Source organism: Copadichromis virginalis, linkage group LG4 (assembly GCF_057382275.1).
Source record: "Copadichromis virginalis isolate Kocher_CV1m ecotype Utaka linkage group LG4, C_Virginalis_male_GT1.1, whole genome shotgun sequence".
Lineage (NCBI taxonomy): Eukaryota > Metazoa > Chordata > Actinopteri > Cichliformes > Cichlidae > Copadichromis > Copadichromis virginalis.
Window position 1 is genome coordinate 1,713,909 of NC_140621.1, and position 23,025 is coordinate 1,736,933.

General features: G+C 43.4%; 1 protein-coding gene across 3 annotated transcripts in view; it reads left to right on the forward strand.

Moving 5' to 3' along the window:
• Positions 1-19,828, forward strand: part of LOC146710504 (NACHT, LRR and PYD domains-containing protein 12-like) — a 71,429-nt gene extending 51,601 nt beyond the window's left edge. For 2 of the 3 annotated variants that reach the window (XM_085453079.1, XM_085453080.1), the window contains 9 exons: positions 2,656-2,897; positions 3,001-4,801; positions 6,298-6,471; positions 8,943-9,119; positions 11,267-11,443; positions 13,591-13,767; positions 15,915-16,091; positions 18,436-18,612; positions 19,276-19,828. In XM_085453079.1, the coding sequence (XP_085309205.1) occupies positions 2,656-2,897; positions 3,001-4,801; positions 6,298-6,471; positions 8,943-9,119; positions 11,267-11,443; positions 13,591-13,767; positions 15,915-16,091; positions 18,436-18,612; positions 19,276-19,288 (3,115 nt within the window). In that variant the 3' untranslated portion in view covers positions 19,289-19,828. The remainder of the gene's footprint in view (positions 1-2,655; positions 2,898-3,000; positions 4,802-6,297; positions 6,472-8,942; positions 9,120-11,266; positions 11,444-13,590; positions 13,768-15,914; positions 16,092-18,435; positions 18,613-19,275) is intronic. The other variant, XM_085453081.1, reaches the window with a different exon arrangement.
• Positions 19,829-23,025: the final 3,197 nt, after the last annotated feature.

Consider the following 23,025-nt stretch of genomic DNA (forward strand, 5'->3'; position numbering starts at 1 on the left):
GCTGATTGAACTTTCTCCAAAAGTTAATTCTGTTCATCTGGAAAATTCTCATGACCATTGATCAACAATCACTGATTAATGGCCATGAGTCCCATTCACAGAGAGTTGGGGAATGGCTGCAATCACAGCATTGTAAGATGGTGACAGATGTACCCTTAGGCCCCCTCCTCTATTCAGAGATGGTCTTTCCCTTTTCACGTAAATGGCCTCCTTGACTCCGCCCTCAAACCAGCGTTCCTCCCTGTCCAGGATGTTACATCCTCATCATTGAAAGAGTGTCCACTGGCCTGTAGGTGTAAACAGACTGCAGAGTCCTGGCCTGACGAGGTGGCTCTTCTGTGTTGTAGCCAGAGGTTGTTTGGTTTCCCCAACGTATAAATCCTGACAATCCTCCTGCACTTAACAGCGTACACTATGTTACTCTGTTTGTGTCGGGGACCCGATTTGTGGGGTGGACCAGTTTTTGGGGCAGGGTGTTTTGGGTTTAAAAGACACTGAGACCCGGTGTTAGAGCTGCACGATTAATCGTTAGAAAATCGCGATCTCAATTCATACTTATGTGCGATCTCATTTCCAAATGACAACAATTTAAAAAAAAAAAGAAAAAAAAGACGATGATTGTACCGCATTTTGATCCGGGACGTACGCTGCATGAAAACAAGCGCTCACTCTTCCTGCTCAACAAATGACAAGGGCGGAGCCTTATACCATGTGATACAGAAGCTGTGCCGTGTGACGCTAAAATTAGCAGGAAAAAACAACGGAGAGCACGTCAGGGATGACGAGAAAGTGACTGGAGAAAATCCGTCCCGGTCAACCACCCAAACATCAATAACGGGAACCTTATACAGCGCTTCCCTATACCCGTCGAACTCCCGCAGGCACAAAGAAATTACGGAGGCTATCACTTATCACCTGACCAAAGATATGGCTCCCATCAACACTGTGCAAAACGAGGGATTTAGGAAAATGATCAACACCCTAGACAAACGCTACACAGTGCCAACTATTTTTCTATTGTTGCACTACCTGCTCTGTACACGCAGCGTCGAGCAACGGTGGAGACGGAATTTCAAGCAGTACATTTTCGGCAACGACAAAATGTGAGACATTTGTTGTTTTTATGTTTATTTATTGTTTTTATGTTCAGTCTCAACTGTTACGAAGTTGATGTGCAGTTAATAAGTGCAATAAATATTTATACTGGAAAAGAAAATCGTGAGAAAATCGTGATCTCAATTCTAAGCCAAAAAATCGTGATTCTCATTTTATGCAAAATTGTGCAGCCCTACCTGGTGTTTAGAAAAAATGCATCTCAACTGCTCCGATACTCCTGACACGGGATCACTACAGGTTTTCTCTTGGGCAGCGGTTGTCCTTCTCTCCTGGATCGGCTGGAGCTTTCTTTAGGAGCCTTTCCAGCTTTGACAAAAGTCCAGCTGGGATAACCACATTTATGCTACGTCCAGATGAACAGAATCAACTTTTGGAGATTTACTTCCCTGGATGATTGAGAAAGCATCAAGACGTTCCTCCTAAAGTGTTATTCAGTGTTGAGACAGTCAGCTGCTTCAGCTGCTGCTGGGATGGGCCGTGGCAAAGAGAACAGAGAAAATCAAAATCAGAGTTTCTCTCTGAATTAAAAGCAAGGAAACAGCAATATATTCTACATGGTGAAACTGATGGTTTCTGGTGTTTGGGTCTGTTTTTCTGTATTTCTGCAGATAAAGTTTAAACTCAGATGAATTATACCATCAAATGTTAAAGGAAAATATCAGGATGAGTGTCTGTGAGCTGAGAAGGACGTGAAGCGAGCAGTTTATCCCAGAGCTGAAGCTGCTCTGTGTGCAGAGATGAGCTCAGATTCCTGCTGTGATTGATCAACAGTCACAGAAATGCAGACTTGTAGTTATTACTGCAGTATGGTCACAGCAGATACTGATAAACATGTATTATGAGGATGGATGATCAAGTTTCTCACTCTCTCCTTTAAATCTCAGTTTTTTTCTTCTTCACAGTTTATCTGTTAATTTATTAATGAATAACACTGAAAGAGTTTCTGTTATATTTCCCCTTGAACATCACCTTATTAGGGCGGCATTAGGAAATAGCCCCCCTCCAAAGAATGAATAAATGAATGATGATAATAATAAAATGATTAAAAAGCAGAGCTCAGAGTGGTAGAATGGTCAAACATGGATCCACGGGTGGTTCAACTGCATTTGGTGACGTGACTAAAGCAAATCTTTCAAATAATCCCACCATCAACGGGATGTTGTCTCCTTTACTACGGTTACTTTACTTGGTCACCGTGTGAATTTCTTTGAAATGAACCAAATTCTTTTATTTGTTGGTTGTTGCATATTTAACCTCTACAGTCAGGAAAGGAGGAGATGAGGCCTCAACAATGTTGGGTTGTAGCTGTGGTTCAGGTTAGAGTGAGTGTCCATGGAATAAATGTAAGTCAGTGAACTGGAAACATGACTGTGTTCAAACTTTGTTTTCCTTTTTGTAATGAGTCTAATCAAAGGTGGACAGAAGTATCTCCACTTTGACTTTTCTGTGTCACCATCACAGCTTCTGCACAGTGTCATCAAATCTGGATGTTTGTCACTAACAGTCAATGTTTTTAGTGATAAAGAAATGTGTTCACAGAGGGAGGACGAGGAAAAGGAGTGGTGTCTGTGAGGAGGAGCAGCTGTCCTGCTGTGCTTTGTGTCAGGACGTCCTGAAGGATCCAGTCTCTACCAGCTGTGGACACTGGTTCTGCAGACAGTGCATCCCCTCATACTGGGACCAGTCTGCTTCATCAGGAGACTCCTCCTGTCCACAGTGTGGAGAAAGATCCAGAAGCAGAGCTGGACTGCAGACAGCCAGTCAGAGCAGCTGTGTACAAAGTAAGACTGAACATCTGTCTGCTGATGGACTCATTTCTGAAAACTGGACTTCTTGTGTTGTTCAGACATTGAAGAGTTTTCTTTCTGTTTTTCTTTCTTTCAGCAGATGTTGGTGTGCAGGAGGTTTTAGATGAACATAAGATCAGTCTGAGGAGGAGATGTGAACGTGTGACTGAAGGAAGTGATGAAACAGGAAGTAGAACCCTCCTCAACACCATCTACACTGAGCTCTACATCACAGAGGGACAGAGTGAAGAGGTTCATACCCAACATGAGGTGAGGCAGCTGGAGACTGCTTCCAAGATGGACGCCCTCCATGACGCTCCAATCAGGTGCCAGGACATCTTTAAAGCCTTACCTGACCAACAGAGCCCCATCAGAGTGGTTCTGACCAACGGCGTGGCTGGTGTTGGAAAAACCTTCTCAGTGCAGAAGTTCACTCTGGACTGGGCAGAGGGCTTGGAGAACCAACATGTCAGTGTGGTGGTTCTGCTTTCATTCAGGGAGCTGAACCTGATCAGAGAGGAGCAGTACAGTCTTCTGGAGCTGCTCCATGTTTTCCATCCAACATTACAGAAGGTCTCAGCAGAGAAGCTGGCTGTCTCTCAGCTTCTGTTCATCTTTGACGGCCTGGATGAAAGCAGACTTTCATTGGATTTCACCAACAGGAAGCTGCTGTCTGATGTCACACAGAAGTCATCAGTCAGCCAGCTGCTGACAAACCTCATCCAGGGGAATCTGCTTCCCTCGGCTCTCGTCTGGATAACTTCCCGACCCGCAGCAGCCAATCAGATCCCTCCTACATGTGTTGACAGGCTAACAGAAGTACGAGGCTTCACTGACGCCCAGAAGGAGGAGTACTTCAGGAGGAGATTCAGTGATGAAGAGCTGTCCAGAATCATCTCCCACATGAAGACATCCAGGAGCCTCCACATCATGTGTAGCATCCCAGTCTTCTGCTGGATCACTGCTACAGTTCTGGAGCACATGTTGACTACAGAGCAGAGAGGAGAGCTGCCCAAGACCCTGACTGACATGTACTCACACTTCCTGCTGGTTCAGACAAAGAGGAAGAAGAACAAGTACCACGAGGGACATGAGACGAGTCCACAGGAGCTGACGGAGGCTGACAGGGAAGTTCTTCTGAAGCTGGGGAGGCTGGCGTTTGAACATCTGGAGAAAGGAAACATCATGTTCTACCAAGAAGACCTGGAGCAGTGTGGTCTGGATGTGACAGAGGCCTCGGTGTACTCAGGAGTTTGTACAGAGATCTTCAAAAGAGAGTGTGTGATCTTCCAGAAACCAGTCTACTGCTTTGTTCATCTGAGCATTCAGGAGTTTCTGGCTGCTGTCTACATGTTCCACTGTCTCACCAATAGGAAGACAGAGGTGCTGAAGAACTTCCTGGAAAATAATCCAGATGATCCTTACTATTACATTTCATTTTCTGATGATTTGCTTATGAGAGTCATGCAGAAATCCCTCCAGAGTAAAAATGGCCACCTGGACCTGTTTGTCCGCTTCCTTCATGGCCTCTGTCTGGAGTCCAACCAGAGACTCTTAGCAGGTCTGCTGGGTCAGACAGAGAGCAGTCCAGAAACCATCCAGAGAGTCGTCAACAACCTGAAGGAGATGAAAAGTGATAAAATCTCTCCTGACAGAAGCATCAACATCTTCCACTGTCTGATGGAGATGAACGACCTCTCAGTACATCAGGAGATCCAAGAGTTCCTGAAGTCAGAGAACAGATCAGAGAGACTCTCTGAGATCCAGTGCTCAGCTCTGGCCTTCATGCTGCAGATGTCAGAGGAGGTTCTGGATGAGTTGGACCTGCAGAAGTACAACACATCAGAGCAGGGACGACAGAGACTGATTCCAGCTGTGAGGAACTGCAGAAAGGCTCGGTGAGTCCAGATGTGATCATTAACATCATTGATCAGTGTAGGTTAGAAGTTTAATTTTGAAAATAAAATCAGATTGTAACCACAAAGTGTTTGTGTCCGTACGCTGCAACCTTCCACACCATTCCTTTATTGTACAGACTCAGCAGCAGCTCCATGGGTCCCAAATCCAAGAGTGGAGAACAGATTTGAAGTGTGTCACATCCATGCAGTCACAGCTGTTTCCACCATGTTTCCACTGATATTGATCCTGTTTCATATCAGTGAATATGTTCTTTAGGACGTCCACTGACATGTTTAAGTGTCCTGCTGGAAATCACTCAAATCATCCATGAAATCCATGAAAAATCCTTTTAGTGTTTCTAACTTCAGCCTCTGTCCTCTCTCTCTCTCCATCCTCCTCACTGCTTCTTTCACTGATAATCACACAAACATCGTATTCAGCTACAAAATAACACAATAACATCATCTGATGATCGTTATTATAAGAGCAGGATCCATATTTGATATCAGAGTAACACACTGATGGTTATGTGCAGTCATCATCAGTGACTGTGGGTCAAACAGAAGCTCTCTGATTGGTTGCTGACCTTGGTCACCTGTCCACTCTCACCTGTTTCTGTTGCTCTCTCTTTGCTGTCTCCTTCCTCTCTCTCCTTTCTCTCCCTCTCTGTCTTTGTACGTCACTCAGGTCCAATGGAAACAGTGACATTTACAAACCAATCAAAGACAAACTGATCCATGTCAGGTTATAACAATATTCAAAGTGAATACAGGCTGCTGCTGGACACAGACAGGTAACATCATTTTGACTTGCTGTCACCTGGATCTGGACTCATAAACACTGAAGCCCTGAACAGGAATACAAATCATTTTCTGCCAACTAGCGACACACCAGCAGATAATGGCTCAGAAAGCTAAAATGAGCCAATCATTTCTGTGTTTAGTTCCCCTGAAATCAGATCTGATATCAGCAGCTCTGAGTTCATTCATCATTATTGTCCAGTGATGAGATTTCTGCTCCGTTTGGTGACAGTCAGCAGGTTTTTCCTGCGTGTGGACGTGAACAGTCGTACCTGACGGCAGGTAGCAAACAGAGATCATCTTTCCAGCTGGAACTCTTCACTGAGCTGAACTCATTCAAAATGTTCTGGAGTCAAAACAGGAAACAATCCAAATGTGTGTCTTCACTCTGACTCTGGATCAGATCTCAGTGACAGACTGTGGACATTATGGAAGCCTAAATGTGACACCATCTTCCTCCTTCATCTACAGATTAAAGCCAAACAAAGATTCTCATTAAAAGTCTGCAGGTCTGAGAGAGACTCAATCACTGTGTCATGTCAAACACAGTAAGAGGAGCTGAAGCACAGATGTGAAGAGCAGAGTCATCAGATTATGACCTCACTCTGTTTTGTCTTCATGTACATTCAGTCTGTGTTTATAATGCAGATTTTCTGCTTTTATAATAACACATTTTATATTTTCTATCATCACAGACTGACTCGGTGTGGACTCTCAGAGACTCACTGTGAAGTTGTGGCCTCAGCTCTGAAGTCCAACCCCTCCCATCTGACAGAGCTGGACATGAGCGAGAACAAGCTTCCGGGTTCAGGAGTGAAGCTTCTGTGTGCTGGACTGGAGAGTCCAAACTGTCGACTGGAGACTCTGAGGTGAGTTCACTGTCTGCAGCTGTTGTAGTTTTTCTATATTTCAGGTCTTTGATTGATGTTTGAAACTTTCTTTAGTTCCTTTTTTTTTTTTTTTTTTGCCTGTCCCATTTGGTTCTTTATCCGTCAGAATTGTTGTCTGAAGACCAACAAGGAGACACAATGGATTTACTTTGCCAAATGGATCATCGTGGCATTGCCGTATTGGTCCATTTGATCGACCTTTGTTTTTATTATTTATTTTATTTTATTTTCAGTTGTTACAGACGGGACAGACATGAGTGAGGGATAGGAAAGGGAGAAAGAAAGAGGAAGGAAAAGAAAAACAGAAGGGGAGAGGGACAGTGAGAAAGGGGTGGGGGGTGGGGGGGGGGGGAAATCTCCTGGATCACCTGTTGAGAGAAAAAGAAGAGAAAACAAGCAAAAAAAACAGCAACATACTAAACACAACACCATCACGTTAATCTAGCGTAAACAGCAGTAAATACTAAATATTGAATGTTGTTGTGCAGCAAGCAGGACCGACAGCGCACAATGTGCTTGGAAATAGCACCAATAGAGGTGTAGTTTATGTCTATGAACAGTGAACACCCGTGTGCACACCTGCGTGGATCAGCACGCTTGTATTCAAAAGGTTTCTTCATGTAATGGTCTGCTAGAGGATGTAGAGAGCCATAGCCCCGCCCCCCAGGGCATGAAGCAGGCATGGAGGAGATCCAGGCTCCAGACATCCAGAGGCCCCAGAGTGCGAGAGCCCAAGGAGGACCACCGGAGGGGCATCCGTGCCACCCTCCTGGAACTTTCTTTAGTTCCTAAATGTTCAGGATGTGTCTGAAGACAAATGTGAAGAAGTTTGAGTGCTTTCAGAAATGTTGAGTCTTTCCAAACGACTGAACAACAGTTTTTTCTTTTGGCTCCAAACAGAAGTGACAGGCTTGAGCAGGGTTCATTTAAAGGCTGACAGAAGTGGAGTGGTGACGGGGAGATGTTTGACAGGACAGTGTTTCAGCCTCCACAGGTTCATGTTGTGCTCCATCAGTCAGTGAAGATGAAGTCAGTGCTGATGAGGCTGTAGAGTGTGTGAGGGATGTGAATGAGGATGATGACGATCTGATGATAGCAGATAAAAACAGGCTGCAGAGACTTTGAGCCATACAGGGCACACAGTGTGTGTACAGAACAGCTGAAATCATTATGGAGGCCTCACTGGAATATGGAAGCATCACAGTACAGCTTCAGTGAAGCTTTAAAGTCTCTGATATGAGATGAGAAATGAAGCAGCCAGAGCTTTTTCATGAGTAGAAACCCACTGTGACTGTGAGCTGCTGCTACAGCCTCCAGATTAGCCAGCAGCTCATCCTGCTCAACATTTCCTCACCAACTTTAATGGAAGTGTGATGTTTTCAGCTGGAGTGATGGTCAGGGTGGCCTCCCTCTCCTCTTCTTCTCCTCTTCCTCTTTCATTTGTAAAGCCACTTCTGCTGCTTTCATTCATTTGGAAGTCCTGTAGCTGAGTTTGGGAGAGACTAACAGCCTCGGCAGCAGAGGGGAGAAAGGCTGTAACACCACCACTTTACTCTGTTCTACCTGTCATATCATTTTATCAGGAAACAAATATGCTCATGTTTTTACTATGTTTGTCTTGAAGATGTAAGAAGATCACATGGTGCTTTTTATTATTGTGTTGGTTTGTTTCCTGTCTCTTGGATGGAGCCCAGCTGTGCGTGGCCCCTGGGCCTGTGGTCAGAGTGTGTGCTGGATAATCCGGCCCAGGATGAGGCCAAACTGACATGGGATGAAATGTCTGTCACATAATTGAGCTTAGTGTTGTTTCATTTCTGCACAATTTAAAACCAACCAAAACTTTGCTCTGTCTTTTCTGTGTTATACTGTAGACTTTCTTTGATACTGTGTCCAAAAGGAGCAGCTTTTACTTTGAAGGGGAGCCGTCAGTTTCCTCTTCAGGTTGGATGATGGAAGCAAATGAGTGTGTGATGTTCTTTCAGTGTTGCACTTTGTAGACGCTCCCTGAGCACTGGTCTCACAGCCAGCTGCACATAGAGACCAGTGTTGTTAGTCCAGGTCAGAAGATGACTTGTTGGAATGAAAATGAGCTTGTAGTTTGTCTGCTTTAATAATGTGACTGGAAAAAGGTGTTGGACTTCAAATATGTCCGTTTCTGTCACACTTCACCTTTAAAAGTGAAGCCATGTGGTTCCTGGAAGGAAAAACACGACTTTTTCAAGTCTTTGTCCTGTTTTTATGAGAAATGTACGACTTTAATGTGAAACATTCAGAGTTTTTTCTCTTGTTGTGTTTGTTTGAAGCTGCTTCCTGTTGGCTTCAGCTGTTTGGAGTTTCCATTTTCTAAACTTCTACATTCTGAACCTTCTTCAGCTCTGAACAGATGATGAAACACTGAATGCTTTCAAGCTCTTTGTCTAATAAACTTACATCTTTCATTCTTTATACAGATTGAAGGGCTGTGGTTTGTCAAGGATCAGCTGTGATTATCTGGCAGCAGCACTGAAGTCCAACCCCTCCCATCTGAGAGAGCTGGACCTGAGCTCCAACAACAACCTGAAGGATCCAGGAGTGAAGCATCTGTGTGGTTTCCTGGAGAGTCCACGTTGTCGATTTGAAACTCTGAGGTCAGTCAGCATGTTTTAGTTGTGCTGAGATGAATATGATTGTTGTGCTGACTCTAAACTGCAGACATCAGGCTGATATTATACTGATCCACACTGAGGATCTTCATGGTAAAGTCTGTTTTCTTCTTCTCTGGTTTAGTCCATTGACTGCAGCAGAACAATGTTCACATTTCAAACAGTGAGACTCAACGTATGGCCCGCGGCCCACACGCGGCCTGCCCACCTTTCCTGATTCAGAGAGAGGGGACCCTGATTAACTGTGTAGCTTCTTCCTCACAGTTCTAAGTATCAGACACAACAATGAATCATCCACAGCTGACTGTCTTTAGCAGGTCAAAGGTCACGGCACACAGCAGACAGTGGGAAATATTCTAACTCTGATCATTTATCAGCACATATCCATATGTATAAAAACAAAGCTGACACTGTGAGACCTGATCAGAGGTGTGATCATCACAGCAGAGGCCTTTGTGTCAAAGTCACTGAGGATCAAACAGAAACACATGAAGCAGGTTTTCCTGTTCTGGCTTTTTATAGCAGATAACCTTCAAAATCTTCTGCAGTCGATGAAAAACTGAAGCAAACCATGAATCAACATGTGAACATGAGCTGATGCTGCTGAAGTGAAGCAAAGTTACAGAGGTTTGATTCCAGACACAGCTGAGAGTTTGTAATCTGTCATCATTTTAAAAGGTTTAAATTTCTTCAGTATTGAACAGCAGAAATGAGGCTTTGTTTTCGGAGGCTGACAGCAGTGAACACAACAGCAGACTGGTGCGTAATAAGCAGTGAATCATGCAGGAAACAGATTTCTGAAGGTAAACTGTTCTTGAAGCACACTGAGAGAGAGAGAGAGCTGTGCAGGAAGTAAAGGTCAAAGTCAGAGAGAATTCATGACGATGTTCATCAAACGTAAAGCAGAGTTTGGATCTTCTTCTGCTGCTGCTTCACTCAGTTTTGGTTGGAGACAGATGAAACCTGCAGCTTCAGGATCTGTGAGCTGTCCACTGTCAGCCCCGACGGCGTGTCCGTGTACGTGCCGTCGAGTGAACGATCCACGCTCTGTGTTTCCATCTTTGTGTGTTTAGCTGCTCTCATTTACTGTTTTATCTGTTTGCTTGTTGTTGAAATACTTTTGGGAGCTTTAAGCTGAGATTCTGGCAAAATACATTAATATTAAACATCGATTCAGGATTGAATGAATCAACATCGCTTTATTCAAATTAAAACCATTTAAATGGGAACATGAATTTTTTACAGCCGCCTCTAATGCTGGGTAATGTCAGCTGGTCCATGTGCAGCTGGCTGTGAGGCTCAGGGAGCGTCTACAAAGTGCAACACTGATAGAACATCATCCATAAATATTGAGTAATAACTGGACTCTCATACAGCGAGACTCAAATGCCTTTAAACATCAGCTTATCCTGCTGATCCAAGTCCAACACTGAGTTTGTAAAAACATGTTTGTCAATCATTTTGTTTGGTTTCTGAGGAAAAAGATTCAATAAGTTGCTGCTAATACACAACATTTCATCATATTTCCTCATAACCCTCTTTTGTCTGACCATTTGATCCCATTTGAATTTGCAATAAAGGATCCACAGAGTTTGGTGACAATGATGACAGTAGATGTTTGTGTGAAAGTGCTGGAAGCAAATGAGTGTGTGATGTTCTTTCAGTGTTGCACTTTGTAGACGCTCCCTGAGCACTGGTCTCACAGCCAGCTGCACATAGAGACCAGTGTTGTTAGTCCAGGTCAGAAGATGACTTGTTGCAATGAAAATGAGCTTGTAGTTTGTCTGCTTTAATAATGTGACTGGAAAAAGGTGTTGGACTTCAAATATGTCCGTTTCTGTCACACTTCACCTTTAAAAGTGAAGCCATGTGGTTCCTGGAAGGAAAAACACGACTTTTTCAAGTCTTTGTCCTGTTTTTATGAGAAATGTACGACTTTAATGTGAAACATTCAGAGTTTTTTCTCTTGTTGTGTTTGTTTGAAGCTGCTTCCTGTTGGCTTCAGCTGTTTGGAGTTTCCATTTTCTAAACTTCTACATTCTGAACCTTCTTCAGCTCTGAACAGATGATGAAACACTGAATGCTTTCAAGCTCTTTGTCTAATAAACTTACATCTTTCATTCTTTATACAGATTGAAGGGCTGTGGTTTGTCAGAGATCAGCTGTGATTATCTGGCAGCAGCACTGAAGTCCAACCCCTCCCATCTGAGAGAGCTGGACCTGAGCTACAACAACAACCTGAAGGATCCAGGAGTGAAGCATCTGTGTGGTTTCCTGGAGAGTCCACGTTGTCGATTTGAAACTCTGAGGTCAGTCAGCATGTTTTAGTTGTGCTGAGATGAATATGATTGTTGTGCTGACTCTAAACTGCAGACATCAGGCTGATATTATACTGATCCACACTGAGGATCTTCATGGTAAAGTCTGTTTTCTTCTTCTCTGGTTTAGTCCATTGACTGCAGCAGAACAATGTTCACATTTCAAACAGTGAGACTCAACGTATGGCCCGCGGCCCACACGCGGCCTGCCCACCTTTCCTGATTCAGAGAGAGGGGACCCTGATTAACTGTGTAGCTTCTTCCTCACAGTTCTAAGTATCAGACACAACAATGAATCATCCACAGCTGACTGTCTTTAGCAGGTCAAAGGTCACGGCACACAGCAGACAGTGGGAAATACTCTAACTCTGATCATTTATCAGCACATATCCATATGTATAAAAACAAAGCTGACACTGTGAGACCTGATCAGAGGTGTGATCATCACAGCAGAGGCCTTTGTGTCAAAGTCACTGAGGATCAAACAGAAACACATGAAGCAGGTTTTCCTGTTCTGGCTTTTTATAGCAGATAACCTTCAAAATCTTCTGCAGTCGATGAAAAACTGAAGCAAACCATGAATCAACATGTGAACATGAGCTGATGCTGCTGAAGTGAAGCAAAGTTACAGAGGTTTGATTACAGACACAGCTGAGAGTTTGTAATCTGTCATCATTTTAAAAGGTTTAAATTTCTTCAGTATTGAACAGCAGAAATGAGGCTTTGTTTTCGGAGGCTGACAGCAGTGAACACAACAGCAGACTGGTGCGTAATAAGCAGTGAATCATGCAGGAAACAGATTTCTGAAGGTAAACTGTTCTTGAAGCACACTGAGAGAGAGAGAGAGCTGTGCAGGAAGTAAAGGTCAAAGTCAGAGAGAATTCATGACGATGTTCATCAAACGTAAAGCAGAGTTTGGATCTTCTTCTGCTGCTGCTTCACTCAGTTTTGGTTGGAGACAGATGAAACCTGCAGCTTCAGGATCTGTGAGCTGTCCACTTTCAGCCCCGACGGCGTGTCCGTGTACGTGCCGTCGAGTGAACGATCCACGCTCTGTGTTTCCATCTTTGTGTGTTTAGCTGCTCTCATTTACTGTTTTATCTGTTTGCTTGTTGTTGAAATACTTTTGGGAGCTTTAAGCTGAGATTCTGGCAAAATACATTAATATTAAACATCGATTCAGGATTGAATGAATCAACATCGCTTTATTCAAATTAAAACCATTTAAATGGGAACATGAATTTTTTACAGCCGCCTCTAATGCTGGGTAATGTCAGCTGGTCCATGTGCAGCTGGCTGTGAGTCTCAGGGAGCGTCTACAAAGTGCAACACTGAAAGAACATCATCCATAAATATTGAGTAATAACTGGACTCTCATACAGCGAGACTCAAATGCCTTTAAACATCAGCTTATCCTGCTGATCCAAGTCCAACACTGAGTTTGTAAAAACATGTTTGTCAATCATTTTGTTTGGTTTCTGAGGAAAATGATTCAATAACTTGCTGCTAATACACAACATTTCATCATATTTCCTCATAACCCTCTTTTGTCTGACCATTTGATCCCATTTGAATTTGCAATAAAGGATCCACAGAGTTTGGTGACAATGATGACAGTAGATGTTTGTGTGAAAGTGCTGGAAGCAAATGAGTGTGTGATGTTCTTTCAGTGTTGCACTTTGTAGACGCTCCCTGAGCACTGGTCTCACAGCCAGCTGCACATAGAGACCAGTGTTGTTAGTCCAGGTCAGAAGATGACTTGTTGGAATGAAAATGAGCTTGTAGTTTGTCTGCTTTAATAATGTGACTGGAAAAAGGTGTTGGACTTCAAATATGTCCGTTTCTGTCACACTTCACCTTTAAAAGTGAAGCCATGTGGTTCCTGGAAGGAAAAACACGACTTTTTCAAGTCTTTGTCCTGTTTTTATGAGAAATGTACGACTTTAATGTGAAACATTCAGAGTTTTTTCTCTTGTTGTGTTTGTTTGAAGCTGCTTCCTGTTGGCTTCAGCTGTTTGGAGTTTCCATTTTCTAAACTTCTACATTCAGAACCTTCTTCAGCTCTGAACAGATGATGAAACACTGAATGATTTCAAGCTCTTTGTCTAATAAACTTACATCTTTCATTCTTTATACAGATTGTGGAGCTGTGGTTTGTCAGAGATCAGCTGTGATTATCTGGCAGCAGCACTGAAGTCCAACCCCTCCCATCTGAGAGAGCTGGACCTGAGCGACAACTACAACCTGAAGGATCCAGGAGTGAAGCATCTGTGTGGTTTCCTGGAGAGTCCACGTTGTCGATTTGAAACTCTGAGGTCAGTCAGCATGTTTTAGTTGTGCTGAGATGAATATGATTGTTGTGCTGACTCTAAACTGCAGACATCAGGCTGATATTATACTGATCCACACTGAGGATCTTCATGGTAAAGTCTGTTTTCTTCTTCTCTGGTTTAGTCCATTGACTGCAGCAGAACAATGTTCACATTTCAAACAGTGAGACTCAACGTATGGCCCGTGGCCCACACGCGGCCTGCCCACCTTTCCTGATTCAGAGAGAGGGGACCCTGATTAACTGTGTAGCTTCTTCCTCACAGTTCTAAGTATCAGACACAACAATGAATCATCCACAGCTGACTGTCTTTAGCAGGTCAAAGGTCACGGCACACAGCAGACAGTGGGAAATATTCTAACTCTGATCATTTATCAGCACATATCCATATGTATAAAAACAAAGCTGACACTGTGAGACCTGATCAGAGGTGTGATCATCACAGCAGAGGCCTTTGTGTCAAAGTCACTGAGGATCAAACAGAAACACATGAAGCAGATTTTCCTGTTCTGGCTTTTTATAGCAGATAACCTTCAAAATCTTCTGCAGTCGATGAAAAACTGAAGCAAACCATGAATCAACATGTGAACATGAGCTGATGCTGCTGAAGTGAAGCAAAGTTACAGAGGTTTGATTCCAGACACAGCTGAGAGTTTGTAATCTGTCATCATTTTAAAAGGTTTAAATTTCTTCAGTATTGAACAGCAGAAATGAGGCTTTGTTTTCGGAGGCTGACAGCAGTGAACACAACAGCAGACTGGTGCGTAATAAGCAGTGAATCATGCAGGAAACAGATTTCTGAAGGTAAACTGTTCTTGAAGCACACTGAGAGAGAGAGAGAGCTGTGCAGGAAGTAAAGGTCAAAGTCAGAGAGAATTCATGACGATGTTCATCAAACGTGAAGCAGAGTTTGGATCTTCTTCTGCTGCTGCTTCACTCAGTTTTGGTTGGAGACAGATGAAACCTGCAGCTTCAGGATCTGTGAGCTGTCCACTTTCAGCCCCGACGGCGTGTCCGTGTACGTGCCGTCGAGTGAACGATCCACGCTCTGTGTTTCCATCTTTGTGTGTTTAGCTGCTCTCATTTACTGTTTTATCTGTTTGCTTGTTGTTGAAATACTTTTGGGAGCTTTAAGCTGAGATTCTGGCAAAATACATTAATATTAAACATCGATTCAGGATTGAATGAATCAACATCGTTTTATTCAAATTAAAACCATTTAAATGGGAACATGAATTTTTTACAGCCGCCTCTAATGCTGGGTAATGTCAGCTGGTCCATGTGCAGCTGGCTGTGAGGCTCAGGGAGCGTCTACAAAGTGCAACACTGATAGAACATCATCCATAAATATTGAGTAATAACTGGACTCTCATACAGCGAGACTCAAATGCCTTTAAACATCAGCTTATCCTGCTGATCCAAGTCCAACACTGAGTTTGTAAAAACATGTTTGTCAATCATTTTGTTTGGTTTCTGAGGAAAAAGATTCAATAAGTTGCTGCTAATACACAACATTTCATCATATTTCCTCATAACCCTCTTTTGTCTGACCATTTGATCCCATTTGAATTTGCAATAAAGGATCCACAGAGTTTGGTGACAATGATGACAGTAGATGTTTGTGTGAAAGTGCTGGAAGCAAATGAGTGTGTGATGTTCTTTCAGTGTTGCACTTTGTAGACGCTCCCTGAGCACTGGTCTCACAGCCAGCTGCACATAGAGACCAGTGTTGTTAGTCCAGGTCAGAAGATGACTTGTTGGAATGAAAATGAGCTTGTAGTTTGTCTGCTTTAATAATGTGACTGGAAAAAGGTGTTGGACTTCAAATATGTCCGTTTCTGTCACACTTCACCTTTAAAAGTGAAGCCATGTGGTTCCTGGAAGGAAAAACACGACTTTTTCAAGTCTTTGTCCTGTTTTTATGAGAAATGTACGACTTTAATGTGAAACATTCAGAGTTTTTTCTCTTGTTGTGTTTGTTTGAAGCTGCTTCCTGTTGGCTTCAGCTGTTTGGAGTTTCCATTTTCTAAACTTCTACATTCAGAACCTTCTTCAGCTCTGAACAGATGATGAAACACTGAATGCTTTCAAGCACTTTGTCTAATAAACTTACATCTTTCATTCTTTATACAGATTGAAGAACTGTGGTTTGTCAGAGATCAGCTGTGATTATCTGGCAGCAGCACTGAAGTCCAACCCCTCCCATCTGAGAGAGCTGGACCTGAGCTACAACAACAACCTGAAGGATCCAGGAGTGAAGCATCTGTGTGGTTTCCTGGAGAGTCCACGTTGTCGATTTGAAACTCTGAGGTCAGTCAGCATGTTTTAGTTGTGCTGAGATGAATATGATTGTTGTGCTGACTCTAAACTGCAGACATCAGGCTGATATTATACTGATCCACACTGAGGATCTTCATGGTAAAGTCTGTTTTCTTCTTCTCTGGTTTAGTCCATTGACTGCAGCAGAACAATGTTCACATTTCAAACCTTCAAAGAAGAAGAAAAATCCTCCACTGGATAATTCACTGTGAAACTCTCCAACTCTTCATTCCACCTTAAAGTCTGTGTGACACTGAAATCCAAAGCAAAATGTGCGTTTGCTTTACAGACAGCAGTCCAACACAAACATACACACATCATCCAAACACAGTCCAACATCCAAATCTCCTCCACTGCCAGCATGAATGATGGGAAAGAGAAGGAGGAACACTCTGACATTCAGGGTTAGAATGAGTTTCATCAAGCAGACTGTGAAGATCAAAGCGGCATTAGAAAGCTTACATGAATGAATGAGTGGACAGAAGTGGACAGAGATCATCTGAAGCACTTCAAAGGCTTTAAATCAGCACATTTCTCTTTATTCTTTATCAACTCTGTTAGTTTCTCTCAGTTTTCTGTGGAATGAAGCTAACAGCAGGCTAATAAGATGCTGACCAATAGGTTTCTATTAAAGGTTGTAATTTGCATATGAAAAAGTGCTTTGGCTCAGCAGGGATCAGCTTACAGGTAGAATACAGCTGCTGGATGGGATTAGCATGTCATAGCTATCTACCAAACTGCTAACTGGGGGATTTCAGGCCATCTATGGATCATTTTTGCTAACTGTTTATTCAGCTTAGGCTCACAGGGCTGCAGCCTGTGCCCTAGCTGTCATAGGGCAAGAGGCGTGGTCCACCTGCACAGGTGAGCAGTCCATCACAGGGCCAACAGAGAGCGACAGAGAAGCACTCTCTCACATCCACACCTACAGCCAATGTAGAAGCACCAATGAACCTAAGCAGCATTTCATTGGACTGTGGGAGAACATCCAACCTCCACAGAAAGGCCACCAAGCTTCAACCTACAACCTTCTTGCTTTAAGGCACTAGTGCTAACCACTTTTCCCCATTTCAGCCCAAATCCTGCATCTTCCTGTTTCTGACCCCAGGCCAGCTCCACTAACACTTTCTCATCAGACACTGCCACCTAGTGGAGGAAGTCTTAGTTCCATTTGAAGCTTCAGATTACAGTTAGTTCCTTTACAAAGAGGTGGAGGTGGTGGGGCCACAGCACCATCATCACTGAGTGCCATAGGACACTTAACCTTTGTTTCCATATGCTGGGAACTTCCTGTTGTTCCAAGGAGGACTGGAAAATGTTCCTCACAGCACACTTCAATCATTTCCCTCCCACAGCATCAGGACCAGGGCTTTTTCTCTCTTTGGTCCCACTAAGAGATTTCCACACAAACACCTCATCAGTGGGACTCTCAGAGCTACCAGCCCTTTGCTACAATCACAAAGCTCTTCATTGAAATCAATGATATCAAAGCTGGAATCAAATGAGTCCAAGTCTTCTGCTGATTCAGCATCACATTCATCTTTGCTCCTTGTTCTGCATCCCCACCATGGACTTCATTCCTTTCCAAGCCAGCCTTGAGTGTCCTTTATTCAGCTCATCCTCTGCTTTACTTTTACACCTGATTTTAGCTGCTTTGTCTCTCTTTCAACAAGTTTCTGTGCCTCAATCTTTTTCTTCTCTCCCTCATAACAAGACAGCTTCTTCTGCCTGAGAACATGTTGGAGTGATTTACTAATCCAGGGCTGCTTATTGGGGAAAATACTTCCTGTTTCCAAAGTAATCCCCATTTTTCCCAGAAAGAAATGTCAGTAGAAATCGATGATCTAAGTGAGAACATGAGCCTTTAAAAAGTCCCAGTGGGTGCAGTCAGAGCAGTCCCTCAGTCCCAGTATAGAGTCTTTGGTCCAGACTGGAACAACTGTGTGCCCAGTTTGAGCTCTCTTCAGTGCTGTGACCTGACAGACCCAGAGGGGCCATCACATCACATCTAGAAGCTCCCCTGATGGAGCCACAACACATGTCCAATACTTAGTCTGTCTTGTTGGACCAACTGGAAGAAATGATTCAAGGACTTAGTCACAGAACAGAGATTCAAATCTCCAAAATCCAACTGGCTGCATCAGGACATATAGTCTGAAACTCTGCACAGTTTCCTGTTTGAAGCTGCTTCCTGTTGGCTTCAGCTGTTTGGAGTTTCCATTTTCTAAACTTCTACATTCTGAACCTTCTTCAGCTCTGAACAGATGATGAAACACTGAATGATTTCAAGCTCACACTTTGTCTAATAAACTTACATCTTTCATTCTTTATACAGATTGAGTTACTGTGGTTTGTCAAAGATCAGCTGTGGTTATCTGGCAGCAGCACTGAAGTCCAACCCCTCCCATCTGAGAGAGCTGGAGTTGAGCTACAACTACAACCTGAAGGATCCAGATGTGAAGCAGCTGTGTGATCTTCAGCAGAGTCCAGACTACAGACTGGAGACTCTGGAGTAAGTAGAGTGATGGAGTGAGTGGGTGGTGCTGTCAGCAGTATTGTACTAAACACAGTCAGTATGAAACAAAGATCCAGTGTTTCCTGTAAAGCTGCAGCTTCTCAGTGAAGCTGTGAGAGGAGAACGGTGACAGGCTTCAGGATTGGACACAAACACTTCCTGTTTCTCACCTTTATGGTCACCATAGTAACGGCTGACACGCTCTGATCAAACGCTGTCAACAGCCAATCAGCTCTCTGAACAAAGCCGCACGCAGACCAATGACTGCATTCATTTCCGAATTTAAGGCAGTGAAGAACACAGTCTGTAGGTGAGGAAGAGTTTAGTGAGAGCAGATGTTTGGATGGAATTCCTCCAGTTAACAGCTGGAACCGTCCATCTGGATTGTTGGGGTTCCTACAGAGCTCAGAGTGGACACACCAAGGTTCTTCTAATGAATGAAAGTCCAAACTCAAACTAGGAGTCAAAAACATTTTCATCAACTTCAATAAAAATCCAAAGATTAGAGAAAGTGAAGCAACAATGAGTCCTAGTACAGTCCCAGCACTGACGTCCCTGCTGCTCTTTATACTGGATGTGCTGCATCACTGACTGACAGCTGATGAAGAGTCTCTGGAAACACTCGTTTATCTCCTCTGCTCTTCCTCCTTCTCTCTGCAGGTGGAGGCGATGATGGTAAACAGGACGGTGTGTGTGCTGAGAGGAGCAGCTGTGTCCTGATGATCCAGAGAGGTTGAAGCAGCAGCAGCTTGTGTGTAGAGACGCTCTGACTGGGCCATGTTACTGGGAGGTGGAGAGGAGAGCTTCATCCAGCAGTGACTGACAGAGGAATGAAGTGCAGATGACTGTCAGTGCTGCAGAGTGAACTGCTCTGAGAACAGCTCCACTGTCAGACACAATGTAGAGTCCAGCATCAGCCCTGTGTGTCCCTCTGGATCTGACAGAGGATCATCAGTGTATCTGGACTGCTCTGCTGCTGCTCTGTCCTTCTACAGTCTCTGCACAGTCTCTGTCTGACTCTGACTTCAGACCCTCCTGGATCAAACTCACCTGGAAAGACTTTCAAACATCACTCAATAGATTTGAATACAGAACATATTTGATATATACTGTAGATGTACTGTAGAGTTGCAGTTTGTCACTTGTAAATACAGTCTGTGAGCAGCTGTGAGCTGAAAGATCTTTCTAGAAACACGAAATGTTTTCACTCTTCTGTTGCTTTTTCATATATTTCCACAACATTAATATTGATCCCACCTGTCTCACCTGTTTCATGCTTTTAGACATAAGAACAGGACACCTGTGATCTGAGCGCTGCTGTGGTTGCTGTGCTGCACGTCTTCATTTAGATAACAGAGACATCTAGTGGTTCAGAGGGAGAACCGCAGGAGGTGGAGCTGTGTTTTAGCATGGAAAACTTTTTATCTTTTAGGCGCAGATACAAATATGACAAGTATCAGTGTGAGATACAAAAGGTCACATCAGTCAGCAGAGGGAACAGTGATCACACAGCAATGTACGAATAGAAACAACAGTGAATCTGGACATGTATACAGATGGAAGCAAACAAACAGGATGTAACACTACATTAAAGCCACAAATGGGAAGAAAACAAACCCAAAGGAAAATATATTTGATCTCAGGAATCCAAGTCAGAGGTTGTGGCGTCGTACACATACCTCGGTATTGTGGTTGATGACAGTCTTTCCTATAAGCCACACATTGAACATCTAATAAAGACACTGAGGCTGAAGTTGGGCTTCTCTTCCAGGAACAGATCATGTTTCACAGGAAAAAGCTTGTTGCTGCCACTTTTTTTCTTTTACCCGCCCTGGATTACAGTGACATGATTTATTTGAATGACTCTGCTTGCTCTCTTCATCTGTTGGATTTTGTCCATCATGGGGCTTGCTGTATGTGTATATATATATATATATATATATATATATATATATATATATATATATATATATATATATACGTATATATGTATATATATATGTAAGGTTGTGTGAATGTGAGATGGGTTATTTTGGTATGTTGTTCTGCTTTAGCCACGAGTGTTTTGTTTAAGTTGTGAGTATGTAAAGTCATTTTGAATTAGTTTGTATTTATTTTGCTTTTGAGAGAATGCTTTTTGTAGCTTTATTTTTGTTTATGAACTCTGTTATTTTATGGGAAGAATGCATTTGTGTTGTGTATATGTTGCAGAAATAAATGAGCTCCGGCCTGAGCAAGACGCTAACTTCGGTGTCCTCTCTAGTTGCTCATATTTGGCTACACAGTGCTCTCTAGCCTGTGTGCCGCTTGCTGCCGGTCCAGATTCCCCTAGGTCTGGTGTCGGTAACACAATCAAGGTGTTCGGAGAGTGTACTAAAAAAACCGTGGAAGAATGAGGGGTCATCAACATTTGGACCATATATACTTACAATACCTAGCTTTTGGTTAAGTATAGATAGTTTGACGATTAGGAATCTGCCCTCTGGATCTATAACTGCATCGAGTACTGTGAAATTAATATTTTTATGTATTAAAATTGCTACTCCTCTTTGTCTAGAATTATAACAGGCTGAGAACACATGAGGAAACTCAGGTGTTAAGTTTGTTCAAACCTGTGACAGGCATGTGGGTTTCTCGTAATAAAACAACGTCTGCCTGTAATGTTTTAAGTTGGTTAAGTATTTTTAACCTTTTTTCCCTAGAGCCAGCTCCATGCACATTCCATGTACAAATCTTAGCATGCCCATAGTTGTGTGTTTGTGGCTAAAGATGTACGCTGTGTGTCTCGCTTAGACGGGTGAGGAAAATGGAAACACAACATTTTTTTTTGTAAGTAAAGAGAAGAAAATGCGCGGCAAGAAGCTCCATAGGTCTGACTATGAGTGTGCATAATAACTAATATGAGCAAATGTGTGTGGCTGTCCTATATCTGTGTGCGCTGTGTGGCTGTTGTCAATGTGTTGCCTTTAAACGCATGTGTGTGCGTGATTGTGCAGAGTGAGCATGTAGAAATAGACCGTGTTGTTTGTGGATGGATAGGGAAACAGGTGATCGACATAGTGATAGAAAAGAGAAGCAAATAAACCAAAGAGCAATGTGAGCGACAAGAGAGAGAGAGGGAAAAAGAAATAAAAACGGAAACATTCCAATTAAAGCGTTGGCGGAGAGTGACAGTGACGTTATACTAAATTAGCAAACTGAAATTACATAGTTAAGCAAAAGTTAAAACAAGAGAGTGTGAGTGAAGAGGATAGTGTAGCGGATTCTTATCTGGTGTGCGGACAATACAGCCATGGAGTGATGCCGGGGTCGCGGTAGAGCTGTCCGTCCACGTAGAGCCGGTCCACGGCGATGACAGCCCGGGAGCCTTTCTGGATAAAACTACGTCGGACTGGGAAGAGGACCCTGCGTCGTTCCAGGATCTCTCTGGGGAACTGGTCGTTCACGCTAAAATCCCTTCCTTTCAGCTCTCTGCCACGACTCTTCACCTGCTCCTTCTGCTTGAAGTGGCCGAATTTGGCTACAATAGGACGTGGTCTCCCGCTTCCTGTCTTCGGATCCCCGATGCGATGCACTCTTTCGAACCCTATGTTTTTCACCGTGTCCTCCGGCAGCTTCAGTTGGATTTTAATGAAGCTTCTCACGGTCGTTTCCGGGTCCTCTCCGGCAGACTCTGGAATACCAGAAAACACCAGATTATCTCTCATGCTACGGGCTTGTAAATCTATAACGATCTCTTTTATTATTTTATTTTCTATGTTTAATTGGGTCAAATTTTCGGTTAGAGATTTGACCGAGTCCCGTAGCGTGGCATTTTCCGCAGCAAGTGTTTCCACCTGCCGCTGGCTGAACTCCAGGGATTCTCTCAGAGATTTAAATTCCTGGTGTAGGATCTCCACCAGGGACAGCCTCGCATCAAAACTGAACAATCACTTATCGATTGACTCCAGGATGTCGACGATATCTTTGCCTGCAGGCGATGTTGTGCTGGGGGAGTCTGCCGGGCGATATCTTTTAGATGACGGCGTCTCAGCTTTGGCTGGGGAGGATGCGCTCTGGGCCTTCTTCATTACTAAATCTTGGAAGCACCGGTCGATGTAATCTTGGAGAGCGTCTAAACTCTCCTCGTTGTCCTCCAGGGTGTTAGAGATGATAGAACAGATGTTGTTAGTTATATGACAATTGGTTAGTTTATTTGGTAATACTGAAGCTTAAAGAAACTTTATTAAATTTTACGCTACCATCCGCTTTTTTTCCGCCAAATCTCCGGCGTCTGACGTCACCTGCAACATGGGTCGCTTACCTTTTCCCGTCACTTCCGTCACTTACCTCCACACCTAAGTGACGTGCGAAACGGCTCAAAAGCTGCAACATAAATATGGAGAGTAACACCAGAATTTCAACTAGAAG